The sequence below is a fragment of the Protomyctophum bolini genome (assembly GCF_963924005.1).
Source record: "Protomyctophum bolini genome assembly, chromosome: 3".
Taxonomy (NCBI): Eukaryota; Metazoa; Chordata; class Actinopteri; order Myctophiformes; family Myctophidae; genus Protomyctophum; species Protomyctophum bolini.
The window spans coordinates 21805804-21824022 of NC_137864.1; the positions used below are offsets into that span (position 1 = coordinate 21805804).

At 40.6% G+C, this 18219-nt stretch overlaps 3 protein-coding genes and 1 long non-coding RNA gene across 4 annotated transcripts; all 4 read left to right on the forward strand.

Moving 5' to 3' along the window:
• Positions 1–1674: 1674 nt before the first annotated feature.
• LOC308313091 lies at positions 1675–4116 on the forward strand. The gene is made up of 4 exons (XR_013963843.1): positions 1675–1750; positions 1987–2052; positions 3808–3858; positions 3982–4116. It is a non-coding gene; the product is annotated as an uncharacterized lncRNA (long non-coding RNA).
• A 1850-nt stretch (positions 4117–5966) lies between these two features.
• On the forward strand, positions 5967–6880 carry LOC308312351 (uncharacterized protein; the record flags this gene model as incomplete). The annotated part of the gene is made up of 4 exons (XM_080758956.1): positions 5967–6021; positions 6127–6192; positions 6487–6540; positions 6650–6880. Exons 2-4 carry the CDS (start codon positions 6127–6129, stop codon positions 6878–6880), a joined length of 351 nt encoding a protein of 116 aa, XP_080615082.1. The 5' UTR covers positions 5967–6021.
• A 554-nt stretch (positions 6881–7434) lies between these two features.
• LOC308313086 (uncharacterized protein) lies at positions 7435–10008 on the forward strand. The gene is made up of 4 exons (XM_080759992.1): positions 7435–7589; positions 7739–7799; positions 7924–7977; positions 8086–10008. Exons 3-4 carry the CDS (start codon positions 7937–7939, stop codon positions 8396–8398), a joined length of 354 nt encoding a protein of 117 aa, XP_080616118.1. The 5' UTR covers positions 7435–7589; positions 7739–7799; positions 7924–7936; the 3' UTR covers positions 8399–10008.
• A 1661-nt stretch (positions 10009–11669) lies between these two features.
• On the forward strand, positions 11670–17344 carry ambn (ameloblastin). The gene is made up of 7 exons (XM_080759979.1): positions 11670–11826; positions 12692–13042; positions 13442–13501; positions 14027–14194; positions 14784–14822; positions 15440–15478; positions 15901–17344. Exons 1-7 carry the CDS (start codon positions 11773–11775, stop codon positions 16303–16305), a joined length of 1116 nt encoding a protein of 371 aa, XP_080616105.1. The 5' UTR covers positions 11670–11772; the 3' UTR covers positions 16306–17344.
• The last annotated feature ends 875 nt before the right edge of the window (positions 17345–18219 follow it).

An 18219-nucleotide genomic window follows, 5' to 3' on the forward strand; every position in this document is an offset into this window, starting at 1 on the left:
TCCATATATGGAGATCTAGGGGTGATCTGGATTTGGGCCCTGTCCAGAGTCCGAGCTGGTTCTGGACAACCGGCGATCCGACAGACTGGACACTGGGCACTGCACTCCTTGTGGGGGTGTGAAACACTTGTGTCGGCTTCTGACAAACAAAATGCAACAGGTGTTGCATAAACAGGTGGGGCATGTATTCCCCACTGGCTTCGTTCCCGAGGAGGGAAGTTAGGAATGCATGCCCCACTTGTCCAGTAGCAGATAATACAATTATCTATGGAGAAAATTGATTGGGTCTTTAATTACTTCTGGGAATCTCACCGCTGAGCCCTGAACACAATGTTTCCAATTTGATTGTGATTGAATGCTGCAAGCATGATACATTGCGTTTAAAACAGGTTTTCTGTAATGCAATGAGAACAAGGTTCAATTACAGTAGCCTAAGTATACAGTTGGCCAACATAAAAATACATTTGCAAATATAAATGGTAAATGGTGCATTAATATAGCGCCTTTTATCCGCGCTTTACATAGATTGTGCATTACATTCACCCATTCACACACATTCACCCATTCATACACCGATGGCGGCGGAAACCATGCAAAGTGCCAATCAGGAGCAATTTGGGGTTCAGCATCTTGCTCAAGGACTCTTCAACACAACTCTGGGGGAGCGTGGGTTCAAACTGGCAACCTTGCGATTGCCATTCGGCAACTCTATCCCTGAGCCACCGCCGCCCAACTATGGCACCGCACAACTACAACTAAATATTCCATCGCCTGTACAAGACTTGTACAGCAGTAAAAGAGTAAATAAATGCAGGTTTCTGTTATTAAAATTAAATTAAATAGAGCGTTAAAATGCCTGAGCAGCGTCCAGTCACCTGTGGTGTGATGCTATATTTCAGATACCTTTGCCTGAGTGCATGCTGGTGAAGTAAGCTGGGCATCCATTATTGGTATTCGATGTGTAATATCATGCGTTGCAGTGCACACCCATATCACGTCTATGTAGATTTTACAGCAACATTTCCACACTATTTCTAAAACGTATCAGTCAGTTTATTTATTCAGTAATTCTTAATTGCTCTCTGTAACTCCATGAGATTTAATACACGCTGCTCTGAAGTGGCCATGAAATGATCATGATCTTTGTTTGAAACATTATTTTAATATCAGAATCAAATAATGAATTTCAATAAATATGTACAATAAAGAACTTTTAAGATAGGCTACATGTTGTTGTCTGTCTGCATTTGTAGATCTTGTTTTTGTGTATTATATGCTGTACATCTTCTTGTTGATACAAGTGTAGAAAATGGAAATAAAATGCAGTTTATAGCATTAAAAATATAAATAAGGTTCCAGTGATGTGTAGGTTTTTGAGGCTGCTGACACCCATAACTACATTTTGGTTGATAGCAATAAATACAGTATTTTTAAATGTTATATAAGTCACGAGACACATGAGTGGTCATCCACATGGCATGTAACCATACACCAATGCTCTTAATACTTTCTAACTCCTGCCTGTGGCTGAAAATGGATTAAAAAGCTACTTCGACACTTATCTGTCTGTTTTGCAAGGCCAAAAATAACACAATAACACATAAAATAATAAATGTGATTGGCTGAAAGACACTATATAAATGCTGTCCCGAATAATTGTGGACAAACTTAGACTTCCGTTGTTGAGTATACCAAAACTCTGAATAGAAGGATTTTTAAATCAGATCAGAACACTGCTATAATAAAGAAGGTAATATATTAGTGACATTATACTTTATTCTACATCATAATTTGAAGGGTTGTTCCATTTTCATTTTCATCTATTGTGTAGGCTATGGTCGTACAAGGAGAGAGAGAGAGAGAGAGAGAGAGAGAGAGAGAGAGAGAGGGGGGGAGCATAATATATTAGATATTCCACATTAGATTTCTATGTCTAATAATGTTAATATATATATTGTGCCTGTGCTAAATGTTCTCTTTTTTTAGATGCAGTTATTTGGAGTGAAGATTCTTGCTCTTGTTGGCTTCCTCATACTTCTGTCCAGCTGTGAGGTGAGACTTATGGCCCATGGGACATGACAACAAGGACAACTTTTGTGACCGTTTCTGACAGAGGCTACTTTTTATTTTATTTCTTGTCATATGAAATCAGGCAATCATAGCTTCAAATTGACATATTGGTTGTTCAGTTTGACCCACCAGTTTTGGAGATATGGCTTATAGTGATGTCTTGCAGCGAAAGAGCGAGTTGAGAAAACAGGCTTGAAAGGTTCACTTCTGTGGACTCTAACATTACACCTATATGTTACATGTACATGCATTAAATTCATATACGGTATGTCAATTTCAGACATTTATTTCAGACATGCTCTATATCTCTTCTGTCGGGAGGAAACCTCATAACTTCAAAATGTAATTTTTTCAGGAAATGAAAAATATACATTTTTCAGGAAATTAAGAAAACCTTGTGTTTTTAAAACAAAGCAATACAGCCTCATCAGAGTTATATAGTGTTGTGACTTTATATATTGTCAATTACTTCCATGAGAGGGGGAGATGTGGTGGAGTCAGTTGCTTTAGCAGACATTTGAGGGTTCAATGGAGTTAAGAGGTTTTGTCCAAAGCACTTTTTACTACTTTCCATTGGTTAAATATTTTATACATATATATACAGGCCACCATATGGCGATGATGACCCTTGATAGGATGATTGCATCACAGTGTAACTCATTGATAGGATGATTGCATCACAGTGTAACTCATTGATAGGATGATTGCATCACAGTGTAACTCATTGATAGGATGATTGCATCACAGTGTAACTCATTGATAGGATGATTGCATCACAGTGTAACTCATTGATAGGATGATTGCATCACAGTGTAACTCATTGATAGGATGATTGCATCACAGTGTAACTCATTGATAGGATGATTGCATCACATTGTAACTCATTGATAGGATGATTGCATCACAGTGTAACTCATTGATAGGATGATTGCATCACATTGTAACTCATTGATAGGATGATTGCATCACATTGTAACTCATTGATAGGATGATTGCATCACATTGTAACTCATTGATAGGATGATTGCATCACATTGTAACTCATTGATAGGATGATTGCATCACATTGTAACTCATTGATAGGATGATTGCATCACATTGTAACTCATTGATAGGATGATTGCATCACAGTGTAACTCATTGATAGGATGATTGCATCACATGGTAACTCATTGATAGGATGATTGCATCACAGTGTAACTCATTGATAGGATGATTGCATCACAGTGTAACTCATTGATAGGATGATTGCATCACATTGTAACTCATTGATAGGATGATTGCATCACAGTGTAACTCATTGATAGGATGATTGCATCACATTGTAACTCATTGATAGGATGATTGCATCACAGTGTAACTCATTGATAGGATGATTGCATCACAGTGTAACTCATTGATAGGATGATTGCATCACAGTGTAACTCATTGATAGGATGATTGCATCACAGTGTAACTCATTGATAGGATGATTGCATCACAGTGTAACTCATTGATAGGATGATTATCACAGTGTAACTCATTGATAGGATGATTGCATCACAGTGTAACTCATTGATAGGATGATTGCATCACAGTGTAACTCATTGATAGGATGATTGCATCACAGTGTAACTCATTGATAGGATGATTGCATCACATTGTAACTCATTGATAGGATGATTGCATCACATTGTAACTCATTGATAGGATGATTGCATCACATTGTAACTCATTGATTCTGCATGCTTTTTAAAGGCGGATGATCGTGACCACGATCATGTCATTGAGAAGCGTTCCGGTTACAAGGTCAGCATTTTCATGATTGTGTGCAGTCTGCTTAAACATCCTTGAAAGCTCAAAGCTGCATCTTATTTGTGTTTTGTGGTAGTTTGCTATTACAAACGTATGGCGTTTTTTCCACCCCTCTAGCGCTACTACAGATACCTACGCATGCTTTACTACCAACCGTATCTCCAGGCGTGGGCCCCCCCACCACCCCTACCTCCTCCAGGACGCTAGAGGAAACACAACGTAATGGCGTGATGCGGAAATGTTCTTGAATAAGTGATATGAGTCTATCTCATTATGAGTTTCTTTATTTGAGTACAAATAAAGAATAGCGCAAAATGATAATTGTCTGTGTTAATTTTTGAGACACAGACTTTGCAAAGTTGGTATATTTCCTGCAGTTAAAAGTTAGAAAGTGCTAAAAACTAAAATAAACATTATTTCATTATATATTTGTGCTAGGGATGCTCCGATCACGTTTTTGGGGGCCGATCCCGATCACCGATCTTTTTTAAAAAGATCGGCCGATTCCGATCCCGATCCCGATCTTTTTTAATAATTTTTTTAATTTAATTTTAATTTAATTTTTTTTCTTTTTTTTTTTTACTTATAAAAAAACCTGGCAACCCGCGCCCGCGGTCATTTTCCGCTAGCCTGAGCGGAGCTCCCTAGCCTGCTGGAGGGGCTCCCATCATCCCATGCACCCTCGAGAGAAAAAAAAGGAAAATAAATGCAGCCTTGAGCCTACCAAATATGTTGTGGTCTTGTGGAGCTGCTTGATCACCTCCTCCCCCTCTTTTCCCCAAAAAGCCAATCCCAATAAATCCAAAAGTAGTGTGATTCTGTGTGCCTCAGCCTAATTACTAACGGATAAACTATCAGTCTTATCCGAAATCTGTCAATCTTTGTCAACTCAACACGTGTTGACAACGCATTGTAAACAGAAACAGAAGCTGTGTGTCACACCAAAAGTGGTGACTTATATAATTCTGTAGCATTCACACGTAACAACACACGTTGTGTGTCTGAGTGAGGGGGCCTTCGATTGAACAAAGGGGGCTTCTGACTGTGTCGCTTACTCGCCTCCCCTCTGTCAGAGGAGGAAGCGACGCGCAGCCGTCGGGAACCCCCCCAAACCGACTGCCCCCCCCGCCCTCCCGAAAACCGTGAAATGCATCAGTGGCTGGCTGCAACATGCACATTTCTAAGAAAGTTGTGTCAGGCCAGGGCACACTACTTGTCTAACAATTTGGATTATAGTTAGCACTTAGCTCCCTTTGCTAACTACTGGACTGGAGATGATGAGCTCTGTCCCTTTATCTCCGTCTCCCTCCCTCGCTGGGGTGAAGACGTGCGTGCTCTTTCTCGCTCTTTCTCTCTCTTTTCTCTCTCTCTCCCCCCTCCCTCCCTGGGGTGTGTGTGTGTGTGTGTGGGGGGGGGGGGTATTCGTTGCGCTGCCAGTGCTATACTTCTCCATTAAGCGGTGCAGAACCGAGAAAGTGACACATTATTTTTGGATGTAAACGGCGCAGATTTTTGCTTTGGAGATCGGTTTCGCGGATCGGTGGATTTTGCACGGCCGATCCGATCCGATCGATCGGTGATCGGCCACCGATCGATCGGCAACCGATTGATCGGCGCATCCCTAATTTGTGCAGCATGCAATAATTATGGCCGCAGCTATTTCACAGACTTGTTCATGGTCAACATTAAGACATATCTGGTACTGTAATGTACATGCTTATAATGCTTGTGGGCATTATGATGCAGTGTTTGGAACTTAATTTGGACCCACATAATTCTGCAGTATCATTTTGAGCAACATCCACAACTATTTTTAAAATGTTATCGGTCACATAAAGATACACAACTGGTCATGGCATGCAACTGTAAACCAATCCTCTTAATGGTCATCTCTGTGGCTACACATGGATTAATAAGTGTCTCTGAATCTTGTTTTGCAAAACCACGCAGTTACATATTGCACTCAGACAAAAAGCAAACATACAATAGCAAACAAATTGCAAAATACTGTATATAAACTTGATTTATAATATGAATTGTGATTGGCTGAACGGCAATATATATATGCTGGTCTTAATATTGGACTTGCATTAATCGATGACAACAGACTGAAATCAAGGACTTTGAAAGGAGAGTTATACTGCGACAGTCAAGAAGGTAGGCTATGGTTTACTTTAGGCAATAAATAATATCGGTTTCATTACAAACTATCTTTTTGAGAGTTTTCTTTGATGATGTTTTTGTCTTTGTTTTATTTTTTAGATGCAGTTATTTGGAGTGAAGATACTCGCTCTTGTCAGCTTCCTCATCCTTCTCTCCAGCTGTGAGGTAACTAACTAAGCCTTTTCCCAATGTACCAGACATCACAACAATGATATGTAGGCTAGATATATCTAAAAGCTCATAGCGTGGCATCGAGTGCCGCACTACGAGCTTGTAGATCTGCTATTTTTGAAAAATCTTGAAAATGTGTCGCAAATCTGAATAGCCTATACATATTCTTTCAGAGCGAATGTTTTTAACTCAAATCTTGAAAATGGAGCTCCGCGGCCAAATTCAGATGATTCTGGGGGTCCTTGACATGCAAAAGGTTATTTTTTAACAATATTTCTTTATTTTAAGGCCGATGGTGACACCGGTCATGTCATCGTGAAGCGTTCAAGTTCAAGCGAAGAGGTGAGTTGTGGTCGCGGATGGTTCTATATCACATTACAATGTCATCAACCTCATCTTTGCTGGAGTTGACGGTCATATAATCCCATCTTGTTTTCTCTTTTCTTTTCAGCAATCATTCCTACGCCTGCTCATGTTTCGACGATTCTTTCCTCCGGCTCCTCCACCTCCTCCTCCTCCTCCTCCTCCTCCTCCTCCTCCACCTCCTCCACCACCCCCACCCCCACCCCCACCCCCACCTCCACCTCCCCCTCCACCACCTCCACCTCCCCCTCCTCCTCCACCTCCTCCACCACCCCCACCTCCTCCACCACCTCCTCCTCCTCCTCCTGGTGGGCGATAGATAGGAGCACAATGAAGTGATGACTTGTAAAAACAATACTTGTTTAACATCTTTGAATGTAATATTAAAGAACATGTCAACATGCATTTTGATGTCTCTTGTCTAGTTTTCATATTGAGCAATACTATAGTGAATGTGCTCTTAAGCACTGTTAATTTCACTCTGGGAGTTTTTTTTATTTAACTTTTGGTATTCATATTCATCCCCCCCCCCCCCCCCCCCCTTAATAACGAATTAATTAAATGAACACTAAGGATTGTATTGTGTTGTTGCTATGGTTCAATAGTATATAGATTATGAAATTATGATTTAGTGATACTGTTTATTCAGCTCCCACTGGTAGAATTTCCTCTCCAAATGATCCTGTGTGCGTGTGTGCGTGCGTGTAAGCCTCCTGTAACAAATAGTCTGTGCATGTTGTTAGTCATTTGTCAACAGTCATTCACACAAGACACAACATTCGTACATGTGTCAGAATCGGTTGCAAATCTACCGGGATTATGAACAGGATATGTTTCAAAACGCCACCATTGATCAGGACAGCGTTCCCACCTATCTGGATTATGTACACAGAGGTTGTCATGAGTCTAGTCTACCCACATCCGAGATGAAGTAACAGCACTTTGAATGTTAGATACGAAAGCTACAATGAACACATACGGTAGCTGTTCAAAAGCAAATGGAGTTCTCATTAAGGATCAGCCGCAAGGTAACGTACAGGACATTTTATTATTTTAGAGATTTCTTGTAAACTACTACTGTGTTCTATTATTCTATGATACGGTTAGAGTTTTCATTTGGAAGATTGCGCCGGTAATTTTAATCTCAAAGAATTTAATTTTTTTTCATTTTTTGCAGTTTCAAGAACACGATGAAGTTAATTCTGCTGATGATTGTCCTTATTAATTGCCATGTGACAGTAAGTATAGCATAATCCCTGTTTTAGCTCTCTCCCAGAGGTCTCGTCTAAACACGTTGGAGTAGCAAAAAAGTGTGATTTCAGATGGGAAAAAAGTGTGATTTCAGATTTGTTTTTATTGCAGAATTCCGGTCGACATGTGCGTAGCAGTAGTAGTTCTGACAGCCACAGCGATGAGGTATTTTATAATTTTTACAATAATAACAATAACACAAAAATAAATAAACTGTACAATCAGAAATATCAAATATATACGTTTAACTTTTTTCTCTCTTGTTCGTCACAGAAATTGTATGTCTTCCGCGTCCCAACATTTCCTTTCCCCTACTGGCCTCCTGGTTTTTGGCCACCGCGACCACCAGTACTACCACCAGTACTACCACCAGTACCACCACCAGTACCACCACCACCACCCGTACCCGTTCCTCCACCCCCAGTACCGCAGCCTCCTCCAGCCCCGCAGCCACCACCACCACCACCACCAATACCACCGACCACAGCAGCCCCCGTCACTGAGCCCAGAGGAGATAACTGACCGTCAACTGAGCCCAGAGGAGACAACTGATACATCTCAGCTACAACACTTGGGTATTCAATGAAACTATATGTACCAGGGACGTGCAGAGAGCGTTATAGAGGGGCAGGGCCTGCACTTTTGGACAAAAGTAGCGAAAATAGCCGATCTACAAGCTCTCAACGTGTCGCGCTGAGAGCTTGTAGATCAGCTATTTTCGGGGCGCAACCCAGCACTCTTTAGTTAGTGGAGATGCGGTGTGTACGACATGGATTTATAAACAACTTTGTTCAAAGCAAAATATTGTGTTCAAGTTCAGGAGACTTCAGGAAAAAAAAGCAATTCTCCTGAATGCTGCCTTCCGGCATGGCATGGAAAGGAGTGGCATTTGCATTTCTTTCATCGTAGTAAATGCTGCACTCGTGGTCTAGAAAGGGCAGTTGTTTTTACAGACGGGTAAAAGGGCAGGGGCTGAAGCCCCCTTTGATGTCTATGTGTGCATGTCCCTGCAATGTACTGTAAATGGTGTTTGACTGCACTGGTTTTATCTAGGTGTCATGTTTCACTTTTTCCGCATGTTCTTTGTGTAACACTGTATGCCGTGCTCTCATAGCGCTATAGCCAGGGATCCAGTCAAAAAGGTCACAAATGTCAGTCAAAATGTTTTGTGCATGGTGATTTATTTCATGTTGATCTCGTCCCCGTCCCCCCCATAATTTTCTTTCTCGGTTGATCGTTACGATGGTGATGTATTATTTATTATCTGATGAGAAAAATCCAAGGAATGCACACAACATGATACTGCAAAGGATCAGTATAATAAACATTGAGTCAGGACGTTCATGATTATAGGGTTTATATCTCTATGTTAGTCTTAGTGAGGGCGGCGGTGGTGTTACACCTAGTTGCTGACGACAGCCCAGGATAATATCCACCCAGTGGGGCTCGCACACACCACTATCACCGGATGAACTCAGATTAGGAATAGGATCAGCGCTGATCCCATAATACCCATGGCTTTATGGTTGGTTCACCAGCAACGCTTTGCTGTGTATTGCACAGTCACCCTGACTCAGCTCCCAGACATCTATCTATCTATCTATCAATCACAATAGCTCTTTGAGACAGCTAGGAGCATGTCTTCTGAGGGCCCCGGCCTTCTGAGCTGATTTGTGTGAAAATTAATAGTCTTACAATTTACAATTTAGGCATTTAGCAGTCCTTAATCCAGAGTGATTTACAGTAAGCAAGAAATAAGACAATATCAAACGATTCTGTTTTCATGTTTTGCGTCATCAAACTACTCAACTTGTTATGTAACCAGCTGATATTAAAGAATGTATTTTTTCCCCTAATTTGTAGAGTCAATTGTTACTTTGGAAATGCTTGTTTAATATAAATGAAAATGCAAAAGTAAAACAGCAGCCTCGAACTCCCCCATGTGCACCTTAATTTGAAATACATGTTGCTATAAGAGCTGGAATTTAGTATATGACCACCATATTGTATAGAACGAGAACCCTGCACTAATTGTATTTTTATTATTTTCCTTTTTTAAATTTGTATACTTTATTTTTTTGTATCACATCCAGTATTATTGTTTTTGTGTCTTGTCTTGACCTTCATGCCGCACTAGCATTTGTCCTGCTTTTGTACCTGTATGAATTGTGACAAATAAACCCTCTTGATTCTTGATGCTCGAGACAGTGTTGATTTCGTTAAACTAAATGGAAACTAAATGAAAACTAAGATATGATGACTAAAACTAAGACTAAATATATTGACAAGTTCGTCAACAAATAAAAACTAGACTAACGGACTAGTCACTCTTGGACTAGAGATCCAGGATAAGTCATTTTACACTTGCATGCTGAAAATAGCAGATCTACTATCTTCAGCAAGTGTAAAACCAGCCATTACGACGGAATCAAGGCACGCCAAAAATACATTGTAGTTGATTAAATCAACTGTAGATTTAGTTGACTAAAATGTTATGATAGGCTATTTAGTCAACTAAAACTAGACTAACACTAAAACATTTCAGATGACTAAAATATGACTAATTTAATTTATGACTAAACTAAAATATAAATTTGCTGGCAAAATCAACGCTGGCTGGAAATTCTGGTAAAAATGGCAGCAGTCTGAATGACCTCTGACATAAAATTAGCCAACAGTGTTACCACCCAATGAGCATTCTTTGATTGATGATGGGATGCACCAGCTGTAAATATTGATAGCTTACGTCTGCCATCTAGTGCACTGCTATATAATCTCTGCACAATCAAGTTAAACACACGTAAGGCGGGTGTGTGTGACCCAACCCATGAAAGTGACACGGTCATCACTTTGCCCTATAGTCTGTGAATCTGGGTCACTTCAAAGTTCAAACCCTCAGACATTAATGTCTGATTTATACTATAGGTATGCACCGGTGTCTGGCCACTGACAATAATACATTATCGACAAGTTCACAACACGTGAGCTTTGTAGATCTGCTCGATGTTGATAATGCAGCGTGGAACACACTATAAATCAAGCCTGGTGCACTGCACTACAGACTGAATGTCTGACATGGTGCAAGTGTGGGCATGTGTATGTGCGTCAACCTCTTACCTAGCTCTCACACATATATCCACATGCATAAGCATGCACCTTTTAAGTCAAATTGAAGGCCTTGTTTTTTTATATGTCACACATACCCTATAGGCTACTGTACTTGAAATGGGTTTGTTGTTGACTGCTTTATTCAGTGCAGACATTTAATTATACCTCCATGGCTGTAAATCTTATCAGATTAAGCAACGCAACTAAATCCACTGCTCTTATCTGATATCGTATCACTTAGTTGTCTATAGTCTATGCAGTACCTTCTTTCATAAAAGACACATTTCCTGTGATATTGTTCAAAACGGCCACTGACTCTTCTCATTATAGTATGCCTCCACATCTACTTCTCTTCAGTAGATTTGTGCGCTAGTATGCCGATTTTCTTCCATCTTTGAGGATTTCCTTTTCACCGGTTCACTGTGCATGCAGTGCACACGTTTGTGTTGACCATAATTACAGTCGTGAGACAATGACACATCAGCCACACATGATGTATTCTCGATAATAGGAAAACCACCAGCCCAGCTACTGTAGGCCTTTCTAGACATTACTGCATTACCAAAGGAAAACAGACAATTTAGGGTAATCAGTGGATTGTCTATGAACCAAAATGTCATGACATTGTCTATGTCAAGCAAGATGAGTCTAATTTGACGTGTTTTTTTTGCCATTGCGTGATTGGTTGCTTTAGTCCAAGTGCAAGTTCATAAGGCACCGTCCACTTGCACACACACAGTTTCATTTGATTGAAGTGCACGTCTTTCCAGGCTGTATATGTTTAGAAGTCTTATAACATTCAGATTGGTTTAACACAATTCAAGACATTTCAATTTCAGGAAGGTTTCGGAGATGATTGTGACAGTCATATTGACATGTCTCGCTATGACAGTGTCAACAATACCGGTATGTAGCCATATTATTTATTATCTAAACCAGTATATGTATTTATTTATTTCTTATAACCTCATCATACATGTGTGATTTAAATGTGAGAGTGAGAGTGTGACAATAGACCCATTATTATCATGGGTCTTCCGGGTCCGGGTTTTGCTGTGTGGATACTCTACAAAAGAAAGAATATAAGTCTGCACAACGTTTTGAAAGCTCCCCAAAAAACTTTTTTTACCCCGCCTTGGTAAAAAAGCTTTTTTTGCAGACTTATTTTCCTTTGCAGTCTGTTCTTTTTTGTTCGAGCACCCGTTGAATTAGCCTGGGATGTGCGTGCTGCACCTAATGACCACTTTTACTATGATCTACCTCAGTGGTTTTTCAACCCTTTTCATGTCAAGGTCCATTATTCATTCTGCATTTGATCCACAGACCACCATTTGATGACATTTAGCCTCTCACTTGGCTTATATTTTAATGGAAGATCATGTTAACTTGTCCATGCACAACTCTGTTGTATTGATGCGACACCATCCATTTGGAGAGATAACAGGCAAACGTTGATCAAAATAACAATTCTTCCACATTCTCAATTTGTGTAGACTTCTTGCAAATTAAGTAATGCAGGTGTTTAACAATAATTTAACTCTTGAGAGCGTAAAAATGAAACGTGGGTCCATTTGGTTTCATTTCATGCTCTCAAGAGTTAATTATCTATAGGCCTAAGGGTCCTTTTGGTTATCAACTCTTCCATCATTTAAGTTTAACTGGGGACCACCCTGGAACTCTCTCAAGGACCATTGGTGGTCCCCGGACCACTGGTTGAAAACCACAGATCTACCTGAATAACACCTACATCATCGGGTCAATGTCTGTGCAGGTAACTCCAGATACGGGTCTTGCGCAGCAAACACACGTCCCAGCTCAGAACCTTCCGCCCGCGGTGGATCAGGCCTCGAGCTACAAACCTGCCCCCCAGATCCTGGTCCAGATCCAGCCTAACGTGCAGCAGCAGCAACCACCACCCCTGCAGCCTGGACTAACTCAACAGCAGCAGGGTATAGGACCCCAAGGTGGGACGCAGTTCCTGCTGCCGGCGCTGCCCCACCACCAGCCCTGGGTTCAACACGGAGGAGTTCAGCTGATGATGCCCTACCAGCCAAACCTCCAGGGACCTCCACCACGGGCAAGCCTGCCAACACAGCAGCAGCAGCAGCAGCAGCAGCCTATGGTATGAGATAGGCCTATATATAAATCAGCATCATCAATCATAAACAATTGTCTGTCTTCCATTTCTAAGAATATACTCAATATGCTAATACTGTATACAAATCAAACCAAGCCTTGTACATGTCAACTTAAACATAATGACTACAGTAGTTTAGTTTAGTTATCTATACCATAGTGGAGACTATTCTTCCTGCAGGGTCCAGGCAAAAACATCACAATAGAAATCATAAAATGTGTACTGCATTTTATGATTTGCATGATCAATGTTGGTGAACAAACCCACAAACCTATAACAACATTTACATTAACAGTACAATAAGAACAGAAAAACAAATGTGTCTGTCCAAAATAATTATTACCATTTTTGTACCATTTGGTGTCTGTGATCTTTCTTCCACAGATGTTCTCTCCCTATGGATACTACCCTGCAGTGTTCTCACCTCCACAAGGGAATCAGTTGGTGAGAAGCTATTGACACTTTTATTGATATAATAAAAACGACGCAAGCAGTAAAACGGATCGTTAAGTGTACAGCACTGAAACATGTACAGTATGTGTGGTTTTTTCTCCTAAGCCTCAAGTGAACTCCATAAACTGTGAAATCTTGCCTGAGGCGCCTCTCTATTTCTTCCCCAATATCTGTTTGCTAAACTCTTGGCAGGGCTGTCATAACAGTTGCTTTATTTGTTGGGGCGGGCGGGGGGGGACTTCTGACATCAAAACTGTTCCAAGTATTTTGTTTACATCAGATATATGCTTTGATTTATGACTCTGAGATCGAGACTCACAGATTGTTTCGTGACAGCATGTTTTCTGGCAAATGATTTATAGTGCCAACATATTATACATTATGAAGAAATCTACTTCCCTGGATGTTCTCATGTTGCAAAGACGGAAATTCAAGAATTCTAAAGAATTTAAATATTTTTTAAATGGTTGAATTGCAAAAAGAGAAAATAAAACAAAAATTGTGTTTCTCTTACAGTACAACCCATATGGATTCCCCATGATTTTCCAGTCACCCCAAGTCCCCCAAAGTCCCCCAAATCTACCCGCAGTCAGTCCGGTGGCACCTCCTGCAGAAAGAACGCCCTCAGGACCCACGGGTGCTGCTGCCGCAGCCAACACACACCAACCACCTGAGGGGCAGCAGGTAGGTTTAGGTTTGAGAAACCTCACTCCATGCCACTAAACTAGTGCTCATGAACTGAAGAGGAAATCTAGTCTATTAGAGCAGTGGTTTTCAACCCTTTTCATATCAAGGCCCATTATTTATTTTGGGAATTTGAGCCACGCACCACCATTTGATGACATTTAGCCTATCAGACCCAAAATGTAAGAATAATTTGTTATTGTTGGATAAGTTTCTGTCCACAAATCCATGCTGTATTGATGTTCGTACCATTAAGGGAGACAACAGGCATCCAAATAACAATTCTTCCACATTCTCTAATTTTGTAGACTAAGATTATTGTTTCAGATTTGAACAATAATTCAACTCTTGAGCGTATGCTCTCAAGAGTTAAAGATCTATAAGGGTCACTTCGGTTAGCAACTCTCCATCATTTAGCTGGGGACCACCTGTAACCCCTTCAACGACCACTGGCAGTCCCCGGGCCACTGATTGAAAACCACTGTATACTAGACCAAATTATCTTTGGCTAAAACATCCTCAGCATCTTTTTTGTTCTGTTTTTGTTTTTCCTGAAATAATTACTTTCACGTCTGTTTTTCATCCACAGAATCATCATCAAATCTTATACATGTTTCGGCAACCAATGGTAAATACAACGTCAGTATGTTATCACTAGTAGTAAGTAAGAAACTTTAGCAGACTCTCATTTCCAGAGTGTTTTATAGCTGCAGTACATAATTATTATAAAGCAACAAAATGAAAAGTGGCTATGGAATTACACACTGGAAAAAGACTCTCAGAGTTAGATTAAGGCTGGGGGCAGTGACGGCTCCAGAAAATTGTGACTGGTGGCTGGCTATTCAGAGCGGGGGCTAATGGATCTTGTCTTGAAGTCAGTCAATTGGGCTTGTTTGGAGGGGAGCTAAGCCTCCACCAGAGGGGGCTAACCCCCCCCCCCCCCCCCCCTCCCCAGGGCTGGGGTCACAAGTCTGCTATGAGCTCGGGCAGATCCTGCCAATGCTTTTCAACGGGAACAGAGGTTTTTTCTTTTTTTTTTGGAAGAAATCCATAAATATCCCCATTTCATTCCCATTGAAAAGCATTGGCAGAATCCTCCCGCAGAGGTAAAATTCCAGTTGGGGGTGTGACCACACCCGAACAGACATGCTGTAGCAAACTGAAGACATATCTAAGCAATAAAGCTGTTCAACTATTCTTATGCTATTTCTGGCTGAAGATGTTTCTTTTGTCTTTGTCAATTAGACTTCGCAATTTGGCGGTCTCAGCTCTGAGGAACTTGAGGTAACACAACACAGCCAAGATCTTTATCGTACGTGCGTTTGTTGAAAGACAATGAACTCACTGAACTCAATAAACCCAGGCAGCACTTTATTTAAACTCATATAATGGTGCATTTAAACTCATATAACTCATATAATGGTGCATTTAATGGTGCATTTATATAGCGTCTTTATCCAAGGCACTTCACATAGATTGTGCATTACATTCACACACACATTCATACACCTTACGAGTGTGCATTACATTCACCCATTCACACACACATTCACACACCGATGGCGGAGAAAACCATGCAAGGCACCAAACTGCACATCGGGAGCAATTAGGGGTTCAACGTCTTTCCTCAACGATACTTCGACACTAACTCTAAAATATAAAATAAATAAAAAATATTAAAATACAATGGCTTCTCTGTTATACAGGTGGCAGCTAGACTGAGCCAGGTGGGCATGTTTTTGCCCAGTGCAGCAGCGGTGAACGTGCCAGTAAATGCCAACCTACTACCCAACTCAGGACGGCCCAGCTTGGGTCTACCCCATGCAGCGGGTCTGCTGCCCTCTGAGGCGGGAGCCTCCCTGCAGCCAGCACAACCAAACTCTGGAATGCTTCCTGACGGCAATAACGCTGCCCCTGTTGGCCTGGAGAGCTCTGGTCAGAACCCGGCCTCTCTCCCGGGAGCCGCGGTCCAACCCAACGACAACCACCAAACACGCGCTCTGAGCCGTGGCACCGTGTTTGAAGCCACTCCTCCTCCTCCTCCACTCACTAACTCCCTCCCGAGGACGACGAGCACGGCCATGGAGGTCAACGACATGTATCATCCCTGAGAGAACTTTATGAAACGGGGCCCGTCCTAATAATAATATTGATAATCAAGGGGTGGGTGGGCGACCTTTTATGTAGGGCACATGGTCACTTAAAGATGTAGTGCCGTGTCCCCCCCCCCTAAAACATGGTCATCAGGTATTATTATACTAGGAGGAAGATTTCTTTCAAAAAAGTGTACAGAAAGTGTTAAAATTATGTTTTTATGTGGCCAACACCCACCAGTTCATTAAGTATACCTGGTTTTCACCTTAGCACCACCCACCTGAACTTAAGCCTCGCCCACAGCTGTTGTTGTATGATAATGGTGGAGGGGTTAGGGTTATGATGTCACTAAAATGGTGTTATTGGGCCTTTTGACTCAAAGGCTTTCAGCTTTCAGGAAGAAACCAAAAATACACAGGGAAGACCTATTTGAATAGTATAACAACACCTGGACGTATATTAGAGTAATGTTAACTCCATAGACACATGCAAAACAGAAAAAGTACAAAAATCACGGCACTCCATCTTTAATTGGCTGTTTTTCCTGAGGCTGGCGACGTGGTCAATGCCAGACAGTGAAAACCACCGTTGCTTTCATGTCTTATAACGAGCTGCTAATTAGAATAATATAAGCATAAGAAGTCAATAATGTTACAATAAAACCTAACAAATAATGATTCAGTGATTTCAAATGAATGACACATAGGTAAGACAAGTAGTTTTTTTTGCTGAAAAGTCAAAATTGTATTTAATGTAAAATACACTTATACTAAATGCAATACATTGGACATAAAAAAAGACAATAACTTTTGAATACTAGTAAGCTACTAATATCAGACTGAAGTAAGTAAAGCGGGTCATGGTTGCATGTTTGGAATTGTAACAGCTGAAACCAATAATATATATCAGTATTCCAATATGAACTTGCGGGCCGCGTTAAGTGAGTGAAGGTGAGGGCTGCATGTGGCCCCCGGGGGCCGCCAGTTGCCCATGCATGGTGTGTAGATCAAGGTGGTTGCCCCAAACCTGCTGTAAATCAGTGTTGATTTTGTCGACTAAAACGACAAAATCGACAAAATGACAAAATGACAAAATCGACAAAATGACGAAAAATATTCGTCGACTACCTTTTTCCACTGATGGAAACTAAATGGAAACTTTAATACAAACTAAGCTATGATGACTAAAACTAAGACTAAATATACTGACAATTCCGTCCACAAATAAAAACTAGACTAAAATGTTAGGAAGGGACTAGTGGACAAGAGATCCAGTAGAAGTAATTTCACAATTAGTTGCATGCTGAAAATAGCAGATCTACAAGCTCGTAGGCTTGTAGATCGGCTATTTTCAGCAAGTGACAAAAACAGTCATTACGACGGCATCAAGGCCCGCCCAAAATACATTTTGCTCGACTAAATCAATTGTAGATTTAGTCGACTAAAATCTTATGATATTTAGTAGACTAAAACTAGACTAACACTAAAACATTCCAGGTGACTTAAAATGTGACAAAAAATAAATGAAAACTATTCAAGAGACTATGACTAAAACTAAAACTTGCTGCCAAAAACAACACTGCTGTAAATGAACTGTTCTAAACGATAAAGAAACTCTAATGAATGATAGCTGTATCTCTTCTAACCGTTTTGTTTTGCTGCATGCCATCACAATGGATTTCACAAAATTATTTGAAAATAATGAAACTGTGAATAAAGTTGTGATTGAAACCAAGTTGTGAACTTGCGATTGAACTATTATTGTCTTCTAGTCATTTGGCTCTCTCCATTACATTATTATCACATTGCAGTATAATGTATAAGTCTGCTTCTCTATGGTTTTGGTTTTCATATCATCAAATCATCAGTTATAGTATACTAGCCTACTATAATAGATTGAGTTCTCATTCCACTTACAAAGATTTCCTGTCC

Excerpts from the sequence above, each read along its gene's own strand:
- LOC308313086 (XM_080759992.1), top strand. The coding sequence starts at position 7,937 with ATGTGCGTAGCAGTAGTAGTTCTGACAGCCACAGCGATGAG. Across the intron at positions 7,978-8,085 it reads CTGACAGCCACAGCGATGAG|AAATTGTATGTCTTCCGCGT; the intron begins GTATTTTATAAT and ends TGTTCGTCACAG.
- ambn (XM_080759979.1), top strand. The coding sequence starts at position 11,773 with ATGATTGTGACAGTCATATTGACATGTCTCGCTATGACAGTGTCAACA. Across the intron at positions 13,043-13,441 it reads AGCAGCAGCAGCAGCCTATG|ATGTTCTCTCCCTATGGATA; the intron begins GTATGAGATAGG and ends TTTCTTCCACAG. Across the intron at positions 14,195-14,783 it reads AACCACCTGAGGGGCAGCAG|AATCATCATCAAATCTTATA; the intron begins GTAGGTTTAGGT and ends TTTCATCCACAG.